The sequence below is a fragment of the Solea solea genome, chromosome 1 (genome assembly GCF_958295425.1).
Source record: "Solea solea chromosome 1, fSolSol10.1, whole genome shotgun sequence".
NCBI classification, from domain to species: Eukaryota; Metazoa; Chordata; class Actinopteri; order Pleuronectiformes; family Soleidae; genus Solea; species Solea solea.
The window spans coordinates 13,169,422-13,191,752 of record NC_081134.1 but is presented as its reverse complement, the minus strand read 5'-3'; the positions used below and the strand labels follow the sequence as shown (position 1 = coordinate 13,191,752).

Here is a 22,331-nt window from a genome sequence, read left to right as displayed (position 1 = left end):
TAATTGGTAAAGTTAATATGAAATTATGAAATTTCTATGTAGGTCATAACAATTGCATAAAAATATTCTTGAATTTTTGAATATCAGAATGGTTGAAATTAGAAAGTATGTTGACCAAAATAGACCAAAAAAATAGCTAGATAGCTTCCTACAGAATACACAAATGTTAATTCTGGGATTTTGTTTATTGCTTTCATAACCCTGAGCAGAATTATTTTGAATTACGTTGCAGTACCTCTCTGTCCCACTAGATGAAGCACTTGCTTATTGCATTTGTACATTTGAATTTCTACAACAAACAGGAAAAAACTGTTAGAACTGTCTCTTACCAAACTGTCAACTGGTTAGAGACTATGAATGAATAAAGGTCAAAATTGAAAGTATGAAACCTTTATTAACACATTTTATATATCAACAAATATAATATGGATCTAATGCTGCTTTCTCAAAAAATACAGTAAAATAGGCAATACATTCCGAATCAGCTGTTAGGGAAAAAGAGAAAATCTCACATATTCATCTTGCCTAGCCTTCCTGTCCAAAGTTATTTGTGAATTCTTTCAGTTTGTCCAGATCCTGTTTGTTGACTGTTGGCTTTGTGTTGGCCAGAGATTTCAACATGTCAGACTGAAAAGAGGAAAAAATATGAAATGGTAATGAAGTACTGGTTCTAACATACAGAATATTTCTATTATCATCTAGTTTTTTTCTAATACTGACCGTGCATACTACAGGCTCCAATAGTTTGTCGCTAGGAACCTCCATCCATGTCATTTTAAGAGCATTGGGATCACCACGTGAGCATGGAGTCAAAAGGTCCTCTACAATAATAGCAGGGTCATTTCTGGATGGACCTCGTACCTTATTTATAACAAAAAATAAGAAAGAAAACATATATAGCTATAATTAGACACTACACTGACATACAGAATTTACTGTGATATGAAAGACATACCCGTTTGAAGTGGGTTGCAGACTGGACCTTTCGAACTGGCTGCATCAGAGCGTCTCTGACAATGACACTGATATCTGCCCCTGAATATCCATTAGTCTTCTTGCCCAGAGTGACAAAGTCAGATTCAGTGAGGCTGTTAGGAGTCGATCCCAGGTGGAATTTAAACATGAAGGAGCGGGCGTGCTCCTCAGGCAGAGGGATGTAGATCCTTTTCTCAAATCTGAAAAAAATATTATTATTATTATCATTATTATTATTATCATCATCAATGGACAACTGACAGCACACACTTGAAGGTCCACATGGTTCATAACCACTTTCAAAGAAGAAAAAGACATTAACCTTCTTCTGATGGCTGAGTCTAGGGTCCATGGGATGTTTGTTGCGCCGAGTACTAGCACTCCCTCATTGTCATTCCCCACACCTGTAAAGAAAAATATTCTCGGGTAAAATATAGTTATGATGGAAAAAGGTAACACAGCAATATTGTATCCTTGGATATTTTAATGTGGAAGGATATTTTTCTTAAAGTTGCCTATAGTACTTCCCATTACCAAGCAATTAGATTATTATTATTATTATTATTATTATTATTATTATTATTAATAATAATAATAATAATGATATTAATATTAATAGTAATAGTAATATTAATAATAATAATAACCATCATAATAAAAATATGCTTTAACTGACAACCTCTACACATTGTAAGAGCCCCTTTTAAAAAAGGGGGGAATGAGATGCACTGATGGTTCACAGATTCAAACTTGATGCACGAAACCAGCTTGTATTCAAAATACTTTTTCTACTACTTTAATATTAATTAATAACATTAATTAATACCATACTAATACTTCAACATACTTCAACTAAGTTTGCACATTCAAGAATTTGGTCCTGGAGAGTTGCAAACATATAACCGATAAAATCATTGCATAGATAAATACAGATAATTTATTAATAAGGATTAATTGTGAATTGTATTTCTATTATTCTTCTATAATAAGGGTTAGGGTTAGTATAAAAATGGGATATTTCAGATGATTTTTAAAACAATGTAACATTAAAAAGCAGACGGTTAAGTTTGAAAAACACAATACAACATTCAGTAATTACAGATATTTTAGTATATCAGACTCACCCTGCATCTGAACCAGGAATTCTGTCTTAATACGACGAGCAGGCTCACTCTCGTCCTCATTTCTTGAGCTACAAAGGGAGTCAATCTCATCGATGAAGATGATGGACGGTCTTTGCTTCCTGGCAAGGCTGAAAAGATTCTTCACCAATCTGGGAAGTAGAAGGAAAGAAAATTTGCAGGACATGAAATAGAAGAAATAGAAAAAGAAAATTTGCCTAACCCATGCTCACCTTTCACTCTCTCCCAGCCATTTGGAGACGAGGTCAGACGAGGAGATGGAGAAGAATGTTGAGTTGTTTGCCTCTGTGGCCACAGCCTTAGCTAGATAGGACTTTCCTGTACCTGGAGGTCCAAAGAGCAAGATCCCCCTCCATGGAATTCTCTTTCCTGTGATTCAACCACAGATTTAAATTCTGTCTCTGGTGGTTTTGAGTGGAAAAAAACATAACTATTTCATATAACACAGATGTCTTTTATCCATCCATTTTCTACCGCTTCATCCTCCACATGAGGGTCACTGGTGCCAATCCCAGCTGACAAAGGGTGAAAGGTCACCAGTCAATCAGAGGGCCACATAGAGAAAAAGGTAAAGAGGTCCTACTGATGTTGAGTGTAGGTTATATTGGAATAAATTGAATATATGACTCATAAATGTGTTTGAATAAGTGTATAATGGCTTTAAAATAATAAATAAAGTCTATGTAAATGTGTTTTAGGCAAGGGCACGTTTTGCATTTCAAAACAGAAGCTTACTCTACTATATAAACGGGGAAGTATGGCTTTTGCGCACAAAAATCAGATGCATAATGCAACAAATAGGAAGAAGTAAACGGCAGAGAGAGTGGAGCGAGAGTTGTGATGGTGTGTGGTGTGTTGCGCTCTGCAGTCTGACTCTACATCACACATGTTTACACACTGAACCTTTAACTAACACTAAATACCTGTGAAAAGGTGCGGGAACTTGATTGGAAGAACAACAGCTTCTTTCAGTGCCTCCTTGGCGCCTTCTAAACCAGCAACATCATTCCATTTGATGTTTGGATTCTCTATGACAATTGCACCTAAAAAAAAAAAAAAAATAAAGATGTCTAAACAATGCTTTATCAATGATATTATTATTTACAATTCATAAATATGCAAAACTTACATAATATTTATTATTTAACAGCAGAAAATACTACAAACCTGAGAGCTGATTTTGGAGTTTCTTTGATTCATCACTGTCGTCATTATTCCTAGACTCACAAACATAACATTATCAAAATCTATACTATTATACATAAATGCCAAGTTAAAAATGCCATGTTCGGACCGTAACTTTTTGAAAGGCTTAGCAGGAGGGGCTTTCTTTTTCTTCAGTAGATACTCCTTCAACTTGTCTGCTCTGTCTAAGAATCGAGTATAGCTTCCCTCGAAGGTCTGTTTCGCTTTTTTGCTCTGGACTTCATCTGTGAGAGACAAAAAAAAAGCAGGAGTGACATAATAATGATTTGTGGCTCAATCTGGCACGATCAATACAAGTTACATTAAAGCAGAAAAATCCTTTACTACCTCCAATAAGGTTGTGTTTTTTGTCTATCTGTGAGGAGCATAACTCAATTGAACATATTGAATTGATCCGAATGGCAGATTTGCGAGATGGCGGAGTTTCTTGACACTGGCAATCTGAATGTCCCTGGCTGAGGTTTGCACTGCTGTCTGTGCATTCTCTCATTATTCCGACCACAACTATTGCTATGACAATGTACACAATAATTTTTGCTTTCCTTGTTTCTCTCAAACTCTGTAAAGTGACCTTGGGATTGGGTACCTTGAAAGATTGCATACGTTTTTTTCAGAGTGAATGTGAATATAAGGTAATGACTGACAATGTGATGTTTTATGTCTTATTACATTTCACGACGTCGAGGAAGCCCTGAGCAGCATCCTGGTAGAGACGCAAAGCCTTTTCGTAGTTCTTAGCCCTGTCCTCCTTAGCTGCCTGATGAGCAACCTTGATGGCTTTCTGAAGCAAAAGAGACACAGAACAACTTGAGCTACTGTACTGCACGTTGGCAAATGTCCATTCTGGCACTGACAGAGAAAACAAGGTCAATAACAATCATTCAATCACAGATAAAAACTATAAATATAGTTAGAGGTTGACCTGTATTTTCTATGGCTGGTGTCGATCTTTACAAATCGGGGAAGCCAATATATGAGATACTGATTTCTTTTTTACAAGAAGGCAAATAAATAATCTTTAGAGCAGTATTAATCAAGTTTCTAAGAATAAAAATATGTTAAATATTTTTAGGAGACAACATGTTAATTAGCGGCTAATTTTCAATTTAATACAACTTTATTACCATGTTAACATATTACTCCACTAGTTATTATCATTTCCGCAAGGGTGTACACTGAGAGTTGTAATGCTGCCCTGTTGTTTAGCTCCAGGGTTAGTCTTCAACTTACCTTTAAATTAGATTTGGTAGCCATGCGGACTGAGGATTTATCCAGTAGCTGAGACAAATGTCAGTTACACCAGTAAACAACTCTTCTCTTGTCTGCTTTAGAGTTTCACCTTTCAAATAGACTATAAATTCATTTTTTTCCCCCAAATTGCTTCTGGGTTAGATCGAGGAGAAAAGTAAGAAGTGAAATTGGTCAACACAAAATGCGATGACGTCAAGACAAAGAATATTAAGTCATGCAATATAATTTATTTATTGTAAACTGCCATGCAATATAAACCATGAAATGCAGTAGGGGATTCAAAGCACTCACCACCATGCTTTGATATATGATCAAAGATCAAAAGCAGGTGAAGTTCCCCACCGTGGTTGCCACAGCAACAGGTCTCATGCCAATAGTCACAAATGTGATATTATGTACACATTTGTTGTGAAAGGAGTTATATTTTTAATTGGGTCAGACAGTTTGTCGTCTTTAAAAAGTGGGTTTCCGCATATAAAGTTTGGGAAACGCTGATTTATATGATGCACAATTATATCTATACAACTAAAGTTACAATTGAATAATAAAAGTTAACTGTTAAGATCTGAGCGGCAGACAGGTTGGCCCACTCGCGTCCTTGATTATGAAACAATGATCTTAGGGCGACCTCTAGTGGAAGAGACAGTCTTCACACAATTAAGTCAAGTAAATATTACTTTTGATCGCCCCACAACAACAGCTATTTGTCTCTTTACACGTTAAGCGGTTCTTGTTTGGTGTAGCCATGTCTAGTCTCACAGAGTGTAAAGAATCAGACACTCGGTCACAGATTATTATTATTAAAGGCTCTATTTCTTGCGTTGTCTTAGCAACTTACTCAACAACCGTGACTCACAGACTCAGCAGACTTTCCCCTTGTCCTGGCATCGCTGCCATTCCTCAGACTGGGCCGGCAACTTTCTTAGTTTCTTTTCTGGAACGCTTGTGTCAGTGCTGAGGAGGGAGTGACAAGCAAACAGGAACTGGTTGTGCGGAGACTGGGCTCACGCACCGCTGAAGAAACGAAACAAGGCTTGTGAGGAGCACGGGCTGTGTTTTTATTTCTCCACATGGACTCAACGAATCTACAGGTAGGTCGAATAAGGAGGTTCGCTGAAACCGGAAACCTGCCTGTTTGTTGATTATTGATGCGGGTGTCACAAGTTTGGTTACGTGTGGGAACAACAACGCAGCATGTGTATGACCTAATTGTTTGCTGTCCTGATGTTTGCTTGTTTAAGCAGACGCTTGATTAGGATCCAGTCCAAAATTGTGTGCAGATGCAGTCAGAGTCTGCTGTGCTGACGTTGTCTGTGTTGGTATTTGTGTGTTTCTGAATGTCATCACTGACCTAAAATAGCGATTCATATCAATCAGAAATCCGATTGACAGGCACAGTTTACACAGTGTTGCAATGTAACAGCACTGTACAGATATTTCGTTTCTATATTTAAGTACAATATTCACGTATCTGTACTTTACTTTGTTTGTTATATTTCCAGCAACTTTTACTTTCACTCCAATACATTACCCCTATCTGTGTTACTCGTTACTACCAAATAAAATCAGAAGAAGAAGAGTTGGTGATTTATTTATTTATATATAGCTCTTCTAGTCTCGATGAGCTGCTTTACACTATAGTTTTCACCCAGTCACCCATTCATATGCTGCAACGTGGGGTTATAAGTGTCTTGCTCAAGGACACATATAGACCAGCAGAGCTAGGAATTGAACCCACAACCTTCAGAAAATTACTTTTGATACTTAAGTACAGTAAAGGTCATATACTTTAAGGCTTTTACTTAAGTAATATTATAAAAAAGTGGCTTCAACTTCTACCAAAATAATTTTCTGGACTTACTCAAGTATTAATACAAGACTGAGTTTACATATTACTAGGAATTTGTTTTGGTCAGTGGTGTAAATACATGCATAAGAAGAGAGTCCCCTGATTCAGTGTCAGTGTGTGAAATTATTAATTTACTGTTTGTGTTTTAAATGTCATATAAAGCAGGGTTCTCTTGATATTCAATAATAGCAGGTTTCCATCATAATAGGTGGCATTATTCATAATAATGATTCATTACATGCTCTTGCAGAAAGCCATTGCTGTAGCCCAGAAGGCCTCACAGGAGGATCAGGCTGGGAACTATGAGGAGGCCATTCGCTCCTACCAACATGCAGTCAAGTACTTTCTGCATATTGTAAAACGTGCGTCAGAATGTCAACATCTGATCATTTTGATGGTTGTGTGTGTGTGTGTGTGAATATTTGTGTGTTTACTAATTTTTGTACCCTCTTTAGGGCCTTGTCTGGTATGTAACACTAACTTTTTCAGGATCAGTAGTCCTCATAAGGACCAAAGCCTGGTCTTAATTTGGCAGCAAAAAAAACAAAACTCATTTTTGAAAACCTGGTTAAAGTTAAGATGTGAAATGTGGATTATGAAATGTGCATTAAAGTTGTAGTGTATCATTTTTCAATATGAGCAAATGTCTGCTACATTTAAACCATGGTAAAATGGGTTCACACAATGTGTGAAAAAAGTGTAACAACAAATGACATGAAATGAATGCTCTCCTTTTCATCATCAGGTGAACCACAGGGTAAAGATGGCAACCAGAAGATCAGAGATAAATGTAAACAGTACCTGGATAGAGTGGAAGAACTTCAGGAGTACCTCGTGAATAAAGAGGTTCTTACAAAATTACACTTTGTTTCAGAAATATACACAGGTCGTCAGACTTGTGGCTCAATATAGGTCTCCTATAATGGTTAAACCCACTGACTGCACTGTACATATGAGAGGTAAATGGTATTAGCTATGGATTATGATAACCACATAAGCCACATCAACTGCATCAAAAATAAAAATGGGGCTAAAGTGGTACACATAAGAGTAACCTTTTCCCCTAGTCTGTGCTTTATATGTTTAGAACCAAGATATTTGTTAGGAGTGCTGAGTCAGCATTTGTCATCCAGGACATGCAAGCCTAAATGTAACTTTTTTCTGCTGTTTATAATTTTTGAAATATTTAGCATTTTCTTTAGCATTTCTATCTGAATTAAGGCTAAGAGAGCTAAAGTGAGTCTGCAGGTGGCGTGCCAAAAAAGTTATTGTCCACCAGAAAATGATCAGGCTCAGCTGGAACTGTGTCATTTGTATATCGTCATCACATGCAAATATACAATATTACAATACAATAAAATATACAATAGTTACATCCATGGTGATAGAAGGGTATGTCTGTAGTTGGTATTGTTTATGCATGTGCTTGGAAACTACTGTGATTAAAATCATTTACAGATGTTTCCTTAATAAAGAAATGATTTGGTTTTTCAATTATCTTTATGGCACTGTGCCATTTGGCACCTGTTGAAATGCCTGTAAAGGGCTAATATAAACAGTTGAGGTATTCCAGTTGCCAAAAAGTGATATGTGGCTCCTCATATTTTTGGTTCAAAAACACTTTGGGGTTTTATTGAGGAGGCTTCTATATTAAAATTGTCGCCCTCTCCGCTCCATAGGTATGTGTAGGGGTTGAGCCGAATCAGTTTCTAGCAGACAGATTATTTTTGGCACACCAAAGGCAAGCCACTTCTACGTCTTGACGTCATCACATTCCGTGTACGCCAGTATCGACTTTTCAATGCGGAAGTTTCCTCCTAGCTCTAACTCGGTAGCGATCAGGAAACGAAAACAAGTCTGAAAAAGCTTGATTTTTCCCGTTAAATTTGCACTTGTCGGGCTAAACTGCATAGCAGGATAGAGAAGAGTTGTTTAGCCGCGGCGGTGTAATATTCCTTTGGATTATTGGACAAAGCGATCGGCCCTTATGGCTACCAACAATAATTTACAGGTAAGTTGAAGAACAACCACGGAGCTAAACACAAGGCGTAAATGCGGTATCAAAGTTGTCCACGTCTTGAAATAAACCGGCAAATTGCTCTTGTTTGTGTTGACTAAAAGTGTGAGCTACTTGTGTTAGGTAGTGTCCGGTTATGATGCTTCTGGTAGTTTTAAACGTATCGATTGAAGCATTAGCTGCTAACTAGCATGCTAGCTAGCACAGCTAACGTGACATAAATTCCGTATTTAACTTCAGTAACTGATCACCAAAAACTAATACTACGACTAGTGCGCAATGTGTATGATTTATTTAGTTACATTATGTGCTGAACGATGGCAGGTGTTTTCTACTAACGTAGAGCCTGCTAATGAGATTACTATTGCTAAGTAAGTGATTTTACATGACTTTTTAAAAACACAACAACCTCTGATAGAAAGCGCTTATATCAGACTCTTCAGGTGATATGGTTGTGTTTATTTACAATATTTTTTTTATTTTCAGTGCTAGACATTCCAGACTCAATTGTGTGACATCCACTAAACCAGTGCTTGGGTGATGTCATGGCGTTTAATAATATCATTACATAATGAAGTACAGTGCATAAAGGCCATTTGTAAAGCTACATGACATGACTCATTCTTTTAAATAGACGTATCTTTTCATGTATTTTCATGTAATGAAGATTAATATCTTGATCTATCTTAATCAGTTAATTATGACAAATATATGGGGTTACAAGAGTTTAAAATGTGTAAGTCTAGTGCTTTAATTACACAGTCAAGCAATACTGTGTATCATTCATTTGATTGCATATCCAATGGAGGGGGAAAAAAGCACACTAGCCAAATATACTAGTCAAATTAAACTGGCCTCATATACAGGACATCAGCTACCCTAATTATAAATATTGGCATCGGCCATAGGAAAAAATTATATTGGTAAACCTGAAATTGTTATTAATAAGAGTTGATCTATTATGTTATTGGCACTGGCCAATGTAAAAGTTGCTAAAGTTGTTCTTTCTGTTTTCTTTCAGAAAGCAATTGATCTTGCCAGCAAGGCGGCTCAGGAGGATAAAGCTCAGAACTTTGAGGAGGCTCTGCGTCTCTACCAGGCTGCTGTTCAGTACTTCCTTCATGTGGTGAAATGTAAGACCTAAGACATTGTATTGGCATTACATACAGTATGTTGTTTCTTTCTGTCTGATATTCACGTGTGACAACATTGATAAGACTCGAAGCCTATTAGGTCCCCAAAATAACAGGCAATAATAGGAATGCAGACTTTGTCAATCCAGTCCTCTCCATGTTAACAATCCTTTTCAACTTAAAAAATCCTGAATCTAGATCAGTCTTCAGATCACTGCCACGATCTAATAATATGACTGACAGACATGGCTAAAAAGTAACCTTTTCCCCGTTTGTGCTTTTGTTTCTCACAGATGAAGCCCAAGGAGATAAAGCTAAACAAAGCATCCGGGCAAAATGTGCTGAATACTTGGACAGGGCAGAGAAGTTGAAGGAGTATCTAAAGAAGAAAGAGAAGGCTCCTCCTGCTAAGCCCGTCAAAGAGTCACAGTCAGATGATAAAGGGTGTGTTTATGGGTGGGGCAGTGGGGTATGTCTGCTTATGTCATGCCATTTAAAGCCGGGTGAAAAATCGTCACATTGCCCAACCATGTGTAGGCAATGTTTAACAATGTTGTGTTTGTGAGTCTAGGAATGAAAGTGATGAAGGTGATGATCCAGAGAAAAAGAAATTCCAAAATCAGCTCTCAGGTTTGTAATAATTTATGCTGTGATAATTATGCTATTAAGTATTCTGTGGGCTTTGCATATTTAGGAATTGGAAGTAATAATGTCATTACTACAGCATTGTTTAGAGTTCTAAGTAATGCATTTTTTTTTTTAGGTGCAATTGTCATGGAGAAACCAAATATCAAATGGAGTGATGTTGCTGGTTTAGAAGGAGCCAAGGAGGCCCTGAAAGAAGCTGTTATTCTTCCTATCAAATTCCCCCACCTTTTCACAGGTATTCAATGTTAGTTAATAGGAAGACCACCTCTTTACCTTTTTCTATAATGATACATCGACTCTTACTTGCCACTTTATGAGGTACACAGGACACCTTATAAAGTGGCAGGAGCTACAGTTCTGTGTTGTATGTTCAGAGGTCTTCTGTACACCTTGGTTGTGACCAGTAATTACATGAGTTACTGTTAAGCTTCAGACCAGTGTAACATTCTAGTCTGACCTCTGGCTTCATCAATAAATTTTTTGCTGCTCGCTGGATATTTTCTCTTTTTTTGACCATTCTCTGTAAACCCTACTGACGGCTGTGTGTTAAAATTCTCAGACCAGCCTGTCTGTCACCAACAACCATGCCATGTTTAAAGTCATTTAAATCACATTTCTTTCATTTTGTGATGCTCCAGCAGGTTGTCTTGACCATGCCTAAATGTGTGGAGTTGATGATTGTTGTTGATGCTGAACTACTATAGACTGAAGTTACGTTTGCGCTTCAATAACAGGAAAGAGAACTCCATGGAGGGGGATCTTGCTCTTTGGTCCTCCAGGTACAGGAAAGTCCTATCTAGCTAAGGCTGTGGCCACAGAGGCAAACAACTCAACATTCTTCTCCATCTCTTCATCTGACCTTGTGTCCAAATGGCTGGGAGAGAGTGAAAAGTGAGTTATTTCATCAACAATCATTTCAATCCACAAGCATGGGTTAAGTAAAAAAAAAAAGAAGCAGCAAAGTCCTTTTCTTGTCTTGTAAGTTTTCCTTCTATTTCACAGATTGGTGAAGAACCTTTTTTCCCTTGCAAGGGAGCACAAGCCTTCCATCATCTTCATCGATGAGATTGACTCTCTTTGTGGCTCAAGAAGTGAGAACGAGAGTGAGGCTGCTCGTCGTATAAAGACAGAATTCCTGGTTCAGATGCAGGGTGAGTGTGAAAATATTAGTAATTGCTGAATGTTGTGACACGGAGTGTGTCACATGGCTTTTTTTGGGAATAGACCCCTTGCCTATTCTTGCTTATAAGACAGACTTTATGTAAAACATAGCAGATGTCCCACAGTGAGTGTGCAGCCAACACGCAGAGCTGCATGACATACGGCAGATCATTGCGGCGGGTAGTGTAAAATGTTTTAATTTTATTTTTTGTTGTCATCGTACAGGTGTGGGGAATGACAATGAGGGAGTGCTGGTACTCGGTGCAACAAACATCCCATGGACCCTAGACTCAGCCATCAGAAGAAGGTTAATATTTTTTTTCTTTATTAAAAGTGGTTATGAACCATGTGGCCCTTCAAGTGTGTGCTGACTGTCCATTAATAATATTTTGTTTCAGATTTGAGAAAAGGATTTACATCCCTCTTCCTGAGGAGCACGCCCGCTCCTTCATGTTCAAACTCCACCTTGGATCGACTCCTAACAGCCTCAATGAATCTGACTTTGTCACTCTGGGCAAGAAGACTGATGGATATTCAGGAGCAGATATCAGTGTCATTGTCAGAGACGCTCTGATGCAGCCAGTTCGAAAGGTCCAGTCAGCAACCCACTTCAAGCGGGTATGTCTTTCATATCACTGTTTATTATGGAGTGAAGTATTGTTTTTAGTGGCTCTGTGTGTGTGTCTGTCTCTCTGTCTGTCTGTTCGTGTTTACATATTTACACTTGTCAATATGACCAACAGCGCCTTGTGGCATGAATGGGCTGAAGTCTGCCATCTCTGATTGCAGTATTCTGTATGTTAGTGTAATGTCTTATTATAGCTACTTTCTTATTTTTGTAAATAAGGTACGAGGTCCATCCAGAAATGACCCCAATATGATCATAGAGGATCTTTTGACTCCATGCTCACCTGGTGATCCCAATGCAATTGAAATGACATGGATGGAGGTTCCTAGCGACAAACTGTTGGAGCCTATAGTGTGCACGGTCAGTATATTAAAATACTAGATGGTAATCGAAATGCATGTTTGAGCCCGTTCTTAAAATACCATCTCGTATGTTTTCCTCTTTTCAGTCTGACATGCTGAGGTCTCTGTCCAACACAAAGCCAACAGTCAACGAACAAGATCTGGACAAACTGAAAAAATTCACAGATGACTTTGGACAGGAAGGCTAGGCAAGATGAATCGGTCAAATTGAACCAAAGCAAAAGAAGTGTGATTGTCTTTACTGTCCTTGTTGTTTTGTTTGTTTCTCTGTTTCGGCCATTCACTAGATTTGGTTTTGTATCATAAATGGGCAAGAATACTCTCTCCTGCCACTCTGATAACCACACTAAAGTTGGAAGGTGTACTTTTATTTGATATTCACCAGTGTCCAAAGAAGATTAAAGGCTTCCCATCTACAACTGTCCTGATTAAAGAATCAATGCCACAGACTCTAGAGGGTTGTTGACTCAAGGCGTAAAGGTGTTGATGAGCTGAATACTACACAGATTATGGAAACCAACTGAACATATACACAGTTACTGCAAATGAGATTTTAAGTGAGGAATTGCTATTTCATACTTAATATTTAGTCAATACATCTCACCAGACTAATTACCCCTTATATATTCTCTATTGTAGTAAGAAAAACAAGCATTTTATTGTGTATACTGCACTTTGGAATATATATACCTTTGGAGTAGGGATGTGAACTGGGGAAGCGATCGTTCACAGGGTTTGTGTTGGTGAAATGTCATTATCACAAGGTGGCAGACAGCAGAGTTTGACAGAGATACTCAGCATTAGCCCCAGTGGCAATTTTGGTTTAATGGATCACGAATTGTGCCGTATCAGAATTATGTTACCTTTTTATTTTTTGAAGGACTTGTTAGCTTTGTCACTCGGCTCATGTTTATTCTCACGACACACCAATCCACAGCCTAATTATTCTTCATAGACACTGCAAAAAAACAAAACTAAGCCTTACACTAAAAAATATTACACATCAAAATTTGGTCAAACATGCTTGATTTGTTGAAGCTGGACACAGGTGGTTCAGGTGAAAGAAAACCACAAACTTGTACACTTAACATTGGAATGCATCTCCCTGCGTGGAGTATATGTAGCCATAAGTGTCGGTGTGTACCATGTGCCTTCCAGAAATGCAGCAAAATCCTTTTTTGTATAGGTTTATTTCTAAATTTTCAAACTGCATAAATGAGTGATTTGTCATTACAACTAAGTAGAATACTTGCACATTTCATTTAAGCTCTTTTAGAGATTGTACTTACTAAGCGCTGAAGGTGTGCAAACTGTCACTTCTGAGTTTTGATGGGAAATGTCTTTTATCTTACTGTAAATGTCTATACATGTATCCAACTCTTCAGCCTTTATTTTATGAAGAGGTCAACCCATGCATACAATTTTCTGTTTTTCATTTCCAACATGTAAATAAAGGTAATAGCTATATCAGGAACAGCTGTTTACTTTTTGTAAGGGAAAAACAACAACTTGTTATTTCATATTTAAGTAGTGGTGTGGGTTTGTTAAACGTTTCACACTTTAATTTTATACTTATTTACATTATCTTACCAATTGAAAAACTTGTTTTTTAATTTTTATTTATTAACTTGATTATAGAAGGTACCAAACAAGTGCTTCTCTAGTGGAACACAGAGGTAAAACAATGAAATAACTAAGGCTATTAATGCAAAATGAATCTGCTGAGGGTTGCGAAGGCATTAAACAAGTCCAATATATAAAAACAAAATGAAACTAAGGGGAAAAACTATAATGCATAAATTCATTTTGAAAGGATCCTTGTGTAACAGTTATAGTCGACCAGCAGCTCCTGTGTCCCTGCAAGCTAAAAATGCTGACTTCTCTGTGGACTTTGGCACAGAAGATTGGGCAGTTTACAACATTCATTTTCCAGTCAGAAAATGCAGTCCAAAAGTGAGATAAAGCAGCAAACACATAAGATATTGAAGACTTGACAGGTGAGACTTCAGTCAAGCTAACCCACGATAATTCTACATGCAATGGTAATGTGCAGAAGACAAACAGGATGAAAACAATGGGGATTTTAAAAAAAAAACAACCCATGTATTACATTTTCAGTTTATCAAAGAAAGTGATGTCTGTTTGTGTTTAAAGTTTTTAAGAAATGTGAATGAAAAGGCAGCTCTATTGTAGTGCTACTGTAAAATAATTTTAAAGGGAGCACCTAAGTGGATTCTTGTCATGTCAAGTTTCAAGCTATTTTACTATATGGAGATTAATACTACTTAGTGTATAAAACTACTGTTATTTTTTTAGGTTTAATATCAGGTGACTAACACTTAATGAAACCTGACCCTCCCCACTACCATGTCAAATGTGCTGAAGAATATTTGAGGAAATTCGTAGAAAGGTCAGTTAATCTGTTTTTAAAAGTCAGTTTTTATAGTTAATTGACACATCTTTGAGGGTCAACGACTTGAAACCGCCCTGACACAGATACGGCGAATGAGAAAGCAGTGCGTTGCATTGTGGGAGTTGTAGTTCATACCCAGACAACGTGAAGGCGCAATAGTAGAGCCAGTCTCCTGCTGAGGACTACAAGTACCGAGTGCAACCACACGGCGTCCGCACACAGTGCACAGTTGTATTTGTTTTGGTTTATGCAGACTGCGTTTTTGTCACGGGGGCCAAGGTCCATCCCGGTACTTCAGCTTCGAACCCGACTGTTCACGTCTTTGACCCAGCGCCAGGCCCACCTTCAATCCCTCCTCCGACTTTTGCATCTCCCCACCCCCTTTTCCAGGGCCGCCACCTGCTTTTAGCACCGTTATCGCACGGTTGAAGCTGGCCTGCTAGTTAGCAAATAAGCTAACGACTGCCAGATTTCACCCATGTCCTCTGAGGAAGGGTTGATCTCCTCGATCGCGGATTGGCTTTTCATAAATTCCTGGTGGCTCCTTCTGCCGTTCATCATGCTTCTGGTGGTCGCTGCCTTCATTGTTGCCTTTGTGTTGCTGTTATACATGATATCGCCTCTCATCAGCCCCAAACCCCTGAAACTGAACGGGGCCCACGTCGTGGTAAGTACACCGGAGAGCTAGCATCTCTCTGCACGGTAGCTAACATCCACTCCACAGTGAGGTAACTCAGAAGCTACCTTTATTCTAAAAAACCACCACAGTTAATGCTCTGTATGCCTGCTGGGGATATTTGGCCATTATAACATTTAATAGCGTGTCTACAAATATGACGTCATTTGTCCCAGTAGAAAGTTGTAGATATGTTTTCCTCCTCACTGTATCTTCTGTGCCTGCCACATCACTTGTTCACGCCTCTTTCCACAGTGAGGGGTGTGTTGTATATTATGCAAATATCTTCATAAAAAAAAAAAAATACAATTGTCTCTTATATTTTAGTTTTATTTTATAGGTATTCTAATATTCTTTTTAGTATTTGTGTTTTTACATTCTTTTTATTGGTCATTCTGCTCATATGTGTTTCTGGATCTGACTGTTTGCTGCTATAACAAGTGCATTTCTCCACTGTGTGATTGAGAAAGTTAAATTTAATCTCACCAAGCAACTAATATTAGAAATGACCATCGAGGGCAGGAAGAATGTCACTTTGGATATCTGATATTTTAATTAAAGAGGAATAATTACAGATATTTCAATGCCCATCCAGACTAGATGAAGTTGACACATTAGTAGCTACTTACTGTTTTAAACAAAAATTAAAAATTAATAGTGCACAATGAACCATATGAATTTATTCCCTGCCAGTTGCATATTCTCACACTTTGGTGTGCATTGTTTTGAATCTTTGTCATATATAATAGGGCTGCATGTTCTTAAAACCTGCATCATGCAATAACGTTTCATATAGCGTTGATTATATGACTTGTGATAAGTAAACATACTTAAGTATACAGTGTTAATGTATTTCTAATTTGGGTTGGCTGCTAACATAGAGTGGCCTACACAGACACTGGAAAAAAAAAGCCATTCATAATTTCCATGTCAATAAAATGTATAATGTATTTACTCCACAACTTATCCAAGAGCATTTGAAAAAACAAACGTAATTGACCAACGTGCTTTTCTGCTCATTTTAGTATGCAGATATGGTAACAGCCTATGGCATATATAGACGATGTAAAATAGAATAGAATGTTTTCATTTTTCCTAAGGGTCAATTCTTTGTTGTACAGTGAGCAGAACTCGCACACGTCCAACAGACCAAAATAAAAACACAACAATTCCAACATTAACATTGAAAACATTTCAGCCATTAAACAGTATTAAAACAATTTCTATTTAAAGGGCAATCATTTTTTATCTCAGTTAAGGTGCATGATAAGAAGTACAGCTTCTCTTGCTACACCACCCTAAATGTTGATTTCATTAATCCTCCTCTTTTTTTAACTTTTAGGTGACAGGAGGCTCAAGTGGGATTGGGAAATGCATTGCAATGGAGTGTTACAGGCAAGGAGCATTCATCACGTTGGTGGCACGAGACGAGGTGAGCACAAAACTCGTTAAACCCAGTCATTCCTCTGTGCCTGCATTTGTCATAATCCATTGGTTGTCATAGCAAAATCATTGATGTCAAACCCGGTGAGATTAATTCTCCAGGTAAACTGGTTCTATATCAAGTTCGGGATCTGCTCAACGCCTTTGCTTGGTGTGCTTTATTTTTAATTTAGCAAGTTAAATGTGTACTTTTTTTCCCCTTCAGGCTAAATTACTTCAAGCAAAGAAAGAGGTGGAGAAATTTGCCATCAATGACAAGCAGGTTTGGATTTAGTGTGTTATCCTTTTTTATTCAAAAGAAAGACAGTTGAAATGTTTGTAAAGGATAATGCCGGTTTGTATTAAATCCCAAAAGATCATGTAACATTTTCTGTGTTCAGGTGGTGCTCTGCATATCAGTGGATGTCTCCAGTGATTATAATCAAGTGGAAAGTGTGATAAAACAGGTAATGTTACCCTCTCCATCACAGTCATTCAATAATGCAGGGCTGAAGGGCTGAGGTAGAGTTTTTCCTTTCATGCAGGCTCAAGAGAAGCTGGGACCTGTTGATATGCTCGTGAACTGTGCTGGAACGTCCATTTCTGCAAAGTTTGACGAAATGGAGGTGGACCGCTTTAAAGTAAGTGCCTATGCGTAACACCAAGGCCACTCAGGTTATAAATACAATACAATCTCGCTTTAGATCGACGTAATGAATGAAGACCACAGATAAGCTTTTTATGTTTTATACGTGAAGAGAACATTAGATTGTTGTTTCACATAATTGCATGCACGCTGTGGACATTAGCATTATATTATGTGAGAACTTTGGCCATTTTTCCCAAAGAAACTGATGGAGGTGAACTACCTGGGCAGCGTTTACCCGACACGGGCCGTCATCACCACCATGAAGGAACGAAGAATGGGCCGCATCATGTTTGTGTCCTCCCAGGCAGGTCAGATCGGCCTGTTTGGATATACAGCTTACTCCCCATCCAAGTTTGCCCTGCGTGGCTTAGCAGAGTCGCTTCAGATGGAGGTGAGATTTAGCACGTTTGCATGTGCAGATCCTGGAAATTCACTGAATTTACACACATTTAGTTAAAGTTACTTTGCATTATGTGTCTGATGATTTGTGACTGCATTTTTTTTTTGTTATCATTAAGGTCAAAAGCTAGCACATAATTGAGAGTGTTACTGTTCTTCTGCTCCAGATAAAGCCCTACAATATCTATGTGACTGTGGCATACCCACCTGACACTGACACTCCAGGACTGACTGAGGAAAATAAGACAAAGGTTAATAACTCGTCAACACAATAATCAGCAACAGCATTATCTTTCAATTTCCCACATGTAACATCTCCCTTGTTTTTCTGTTCTTTCAAAGCCTCTAGAGACCAAATTAATCTCTGAGACGTCTGGCGTGTGTCAACCAGACCAAGTAGCCAAAATTATTGTGCGAGATGCAGTGGTAAGCAATTCAGTTCAATCACCACTCTGCTGCTTGTACAGTTAATTTTTTGGGGGTTTTTTGCCGTATATTTATTGGAAACATTTTTGTGTATCTGTTGTATTTTTCAAATGAAAGTGCGGCTTTTTTGGCCAAAGCACATACTGTGAAACAGGTGTTAATACAGAATCATACTCATGAAAGGAAGAATGAATAAATCAAAGATGCTTTCCATTGCATCATAAAAGTCACCTCCTCAAAAGGAAAGCTTAATAATATTAGTTTCAACCAGTATGCAACAGTTGAAGTGTGTTTCCAGAATAATGAAATAGCTGTTATAACATGTAGGAGACACATTATTATGCTTTCTTTCCTAGTGTAGAGGCCAATAATAAAGTAAATAAAGATGCCTGTTCAATTAAACAATCAAGTAAATACTTTTTTGGTGGAAGGTGGATATTTTTTGGAGATATACCTGTTTTTTCTTTGCTTTTGCAGCAGGGGAATTTCAACAGCTCAGTCGGACCTGATGGTTACATGCTGTCAGCCCTCACTTGTGGAATGTCACCCGTCACTTCTATCACAGAAGGTCTCCAGCAGGTACAAGAGCACGAATCATACTGTGACTGGGAATTAAGTGTGAGCTACACTTTCTAACCTCAGTCTATCTTCTGTTCAGATCGTTACGATGGGATTATTCAGGACCATCGCCCTCTTCTACCTGGGGAGTTTCGATAGCATTGTGCGCCGCTGCATGATTCAGAGGGAGCAGTTAAAAGCAGCCGACAAGAGGGAGTAACGGCAGCCTTACCTTTCGTCAAAAGCCCAGTTCCCATCCTCCTCCTGGTTCTCCTCCACAGCCCCTGTCCCTTCCCTTCATCCAGCTGTACAAGTGCACAACCGTAGGTGGGAAATAGGCCAAGCTTTGAGTGCATACCTGATGGGATGAAAGAAAATGGTAGATGATTACTCTTTGCTTGCCCTCCGTAGACTTCACAGCCATTTCAAATAGTCTGTCTTCTCAGAGCATTCCAGTGACTTTTCAGTTTTTGTGTCCACCTGCTTCTTTTGTCGGAGCAGCCTTACATTTTGTGGAATGAGGGCAGACTAAACATCCCACAGCCTGTTCTTTGAAGTAGGTAGACTTTGTGACCAACCTAAATATTTGATATCAGGCCACCCTGCCTCGTCTCGCACAGTGTTAATCTTCCCCTCGCCGAGAGGAAAAGCAGCAGTCTCACCATTTGTGCCAAATATGGCTTGAAAATCCCTCCCACCACGGGTTATAGTGGAAATCAGAATGGTAACATTCACCTTTTGCCATAATTGTTGCATGTTATTACAAACTGGAAGAATTGTTTCTGTCTTTACTAGAATCTCTCGCTCCTTCTTGACCCTCATTCTTTTTTGTACCGCAAGTCTTTGCAGGCGAAGCACCTTCCTTTTCCCCTGAATAACCTCTGTGTTTGAAACCAGTTGTGACCCGTAGCGTTTTGTGTCTGCTGTGGGGTGTTTTGCTTTTGTGCTCTGCATCTGAACCAAACCGTACTCTTCACTGATATCAGAGAGCAAGAGGGGATGTGATGTTGCTTTCTTTTTTTTTCTTCTTCTTTTTTAAATCAATGCAAAAATATACAGTACTCTCCAAAAAGAATTTTACACAGTTTTGGGTGAATAATTTGCATGATGGTGTGTGTTTATTTGCTGTGACTGAGCCACCGGCCCCCCCCCACCCCCACCCCAGGGAGAGAAAAGCCATTAAATTTTATTGTCTCGGGAATAAATGCACCAAATTATTTTCTGCTTATTTCCAGCTTAATTCGTTGGGAAAAGAAACAGGTACTATGTGAGTTAAAGCCATGACAATGAAAATGGGGGGGGAAGAGAGACACACAAGTTCAGGTGATTTTTCACCTGTGCAAAGGAAACGTACAAATTTTACATAGAGTTTTGTGTGTCTGTGCACATTTCCAGTCACTCCCGTTAAGATCCACAGAGGATTCACTAACTGTTGGGGTGGTGAAAGTCATGACGGGCATATAGGGCAGAACTTGCTGGATCGAGTCATGTCCCTGCCAGTCTGGAGAGGGCGCTAGAGATTTGTTTTACATAAGGGATAATGTACTAGGTTGGCCAAGATAAAAGTGTGAGCCTTGTCCTTCTGATTTTTGACCTGCTGTCACTCTGCCATGCACAGTTAGGGCTTTGTAGCTCCCTTCCCTTTGGAAAAAAATCACACACTTATCAGACGACCTTGCATAAAAAAAGGGAGAAAAAGTACAGCGCCGTCTCTTGCGAGTCTTCCTTTGGGTCCATCGTAAACGGGGAGAATGTACTTTTAATACAAGGCAAACGAATCAGAACCTAGTGATATTATTTTTAAAAACACCAACATTTGAATGCCAAAATGTGTTAAGACAATTTTTGTAGATGCAATGCAATTTATTTGAGATTCGTTTTTAATGTCGCTGCTCTGTTGATCTTTAGAGTTAGTTTGTAAAAAAACAAAATAGTTGAAAAAAAGTTGTGGAGCAGTGTGGGGACCCATTCTTAGCCTTAAGACATGACTACTGATGAAGCTAATGCTTTAAGAATGGACCGGTCCACAGAACAATGTGGCCTAAACCGCACGTGGTTCACCCGTTCATTTAATAATGTGACCTTTCAGTGTATGCTTTTTTTTTTCCTGTGTATTTTGACAATTTTCAGTCTTTGTATGACAAAGAAGCCTTAGTGAAATCCAAGAAATGAAAGTGGGAATGGATGACTTGTGTTTGATGATGTTCTCATTTGACATTGGTTAAAAGGCATACTGTTCTGCACTTCAGACGTTTTCGTACAACTGTACATTTATTGCTTTCAGGCGTTCTCTGTTTCCTTGAGGTAGCCAACACATTGTTGATAGAACATGTAGCTCATGTGAAAGCAGTTCCGTTATAATGCCTTTTAAGCTATGCAAAGAAACATATGCTTACACTACGTTTAGACGAACATGATTTCTCACTAATTTCCCCCAAATTAACCATTTCACCATTAGATACTGAATATTGAACATGGAAGTTATGACGCACCATTTCATTCTTCTTCTTTCTTTCTTTTTTCTGGCTTTTTACTTTAATTTTTCCTTTCTGCCAAAAAACTTAACACCTTCACCTTGTGTGCCATGGAAAGAAAATGTGAGTGAACGTTTCTTTGTCTTATTTTCTTACATGATAAACTAAATAAATACCTGTGAGGAAAAACAAGTTCCTAGTTTGCATCCTTGGTTTTGGGAGTCGATGAATGTTTTTATGTGCGTTTTAATTTCACTTGTCTATTGCTATTTGATACACAGAAAAGCAACAACATGATTTGAGACTATAACGCAATTCCACCGGTGTCACTCAAATATCACTCTGACTTATAGTCTGTATCTGATTTTCTGTTTGTTGTTTTCTAAAGCATTTCTTTGTACTGGCAGTTTTGCTACATAGCGAAAGTAATGGCTAAAATGTGTGTCGCATATACGTACATGATATAAATGCTACTTTGCATTTTGTACTCACAAGAAAAAGAAACTTATTTATACACTTCCATGCATTTGAATATGTAGCCACAGAATACATGAACACTGATGATGAGTCATTTTCTGAGAAGCAAGTTTTGACTAAGTCGACTCTTTTCAGTTTACATTTTGAGAAATTGAGTCACAGTTTTCGGAAATGTGTTCAGACAGCGGTGAAGATTAAGCTGAATCATGTCCATTTTACCTCCCGTTAAATGTAACTTCACAGCATTTATGACTGTAATCTAGTTCAGGCAAATACTGAGCCAAGTTTCAGTGACTTCAGCCTTTCAGAAGTTTGATGTGCGAGTGTTCACTGAGGGTTGTGGTAAAATTGAAGTATTCTGTTTGATGAGATTTTAATCTTCCTCGCAGGGACTTTCCTGAGGAGCAGCTCTCTCTTATATTTGCTGCATGCAGAATTTCAGATGCCTTTGTCCCATCTGAGAAT

General features: G+C 38.3%; 3 protein-coding genes across 4 annotated transcripts; 2 read left to right on the top strand and 1 right to left on the bottom strand.

Moving 5' to 3' along the window:
- Positions 1–374: 374 nt before the first annotated feature.
- LOC131460999 (vacuolar protein sorting-associated protein 4B-like) lies at positions 375–4,679 on the bottom strand. The gene is made up of 11 exons (XM_058631961.1): positions 4,554–4,679; positions 3,993–4,104; positions 3,418–3,547; positions 3,285–3,334; positions 3,041–3,160; positions 2,330–2,486; positions 2,100–2,248; positions 1,298–1,379; positions 956–1,175; positions 721–861; positions 375–627 (listed from the first exon to the last, which is right to left on the bottom strand). The coding sequence occupies exons 1-11, from the start codon at positions 4,575–4,577 to the stop codon at positions 526–528; spliced, it is 1,287 nt and encodes a 428-aa protein (XP_058487944.1). The 5' UTR covers positions 4,578–4,679; the 3' UTR covers positions 375–525.
- Positions 4,680–5,449: 770 nt separating this feature from the next.
- Positions 5,450–13,846, top strand: vps4b (vacuolar protein sorting 4 homolog B). Of its 2 annotated transcripts, XM_058631940.1 has the most exons (13): positions 5,450–5,665; positions 6,674–6,785; positions 7,169–7,269; positions 9,462–9,573; positions 9,867–10,017; positions 10,145–10,203; positions 10,337–10,456; positions 10,956–11,112; positions 11,224–11,372; positions 11,608–11,689; positions 11,781–12,000; positions 12,230–12,370; positions 12,459–13,846. In XM_058631940.1, the coding sequence occupies exons 1-13, from the start codon at positions 5,645–5,647 to the stop codon at positions 12,558–12,560; spliced, it is 1,527 nt and encodes a 508-aa protein (XP_058487923.1). In that variant the 5' UTR covers positions 5,450–5,644; the 3' UTR covers positions 12,561–13,846. The 2 variants fall into 2 exon arrangements, with proteins under 2 accessions (XP_058487923.1, XP_058487931.1); XM_058631948.1 differs by lacking the exons at positions 5,450–5,665; positions 6,674–6,785; positions 7,169–7,269 and adding an exon at positions 8,207–8,434.
- A 1,170-nt stretch (positions 13,847–15,016) lies between these two features.
- Positions 15,017–21,581, top strand: kdsr (3-ketodihydrosphingosine reductase). The gene is made up of 10 exons (XM_058631971.1): positions 15,017–15,452; positions 16,804–16,893; positions 17,110–17,166; positions 17,285–17,350; positions 17,429–17,524; positions 17,732–17,923; positions 18,099–18,182; positions 18,274–18,357; positions 18,835–18,936; positions 19,016–21,581. Exons 1-10 carry the CDS (start codon positions 15,264–15,266, stop codon positions 19,133–19,135), a joined length of 1,080 nt encoding a protein of 359 aa, XP_058487954.1. The 5' UTR covers positions 15,017–15,263; the 3' UTR covers positions 19,136–21,581.
- Positions 21,582–22,331: the final 750 nt, after the last annotated feature.

Excerpts from the sequence above, each read along its gene's own strand:
- LOC131460999 (XM_058631961.1), bottom strand. The coding sequence starts at position 4,577 with ATGGCTACCAAATCTAATTTAAAG. Across the intron at positions 3,161-3,284 it reads ACTCCAAAATCAGCTCTCAG|GTGCAATTGTCATAGAGAAT; the intron begins GTTTGTAGTATT and ends TTTTTTTTTTAG. Across the intron at positions 1,176-1,297 it reads GACTCAGCCATCAGAAGAAG|ATTTGAGAAAAGGATCTACA; the intron begins GTTAATGTCTTT and ends TATTTTTTTCAG.
- vps4b (XM_058631940.1), top strand. The coding sequence starts at position 5,645 with ATGGACTCAACGAATCTACAG. Across the intron at positions 7,270-9,461 it reads AGTACCTCGTGAATAAAGAG|AAAGCAATTGATCTTGCCAG; the intron begins GTTCTTACAAAA and ends GTTTTCTTTCAG. Across the intron at positions 10,457-10,955 it reads ATTCCCCCACCTTTTCACAG|GAAAGAGAACTCCATGGAGG; the intron begins GTATTCAATGTT and ends CTTCAATAACAG.
- kdsr (XM_058631971.1), top strand. The coding sequence starts at position 15,264 with ATGTCCTCTGAGGAAGGGTTGATCTCCTCGATCGCGGATTGGCTTTTC. Across the intron at positions 18,183-18,273 it reads CTGAGGAAAATAAGACAAAG|CCTCTAGAGACCAAATTAAT; the intron begins GTTAATAACTCG and ends GTTCTTTCAAAG. Across the intron at positions 18,937-19,015 it reads TCACAGAAGGTCTCCAGCAG|ATCGTTACGATGGGATTATT; the intron begins GTACAAGAGCAC and ends TCTTCTGTTCAG.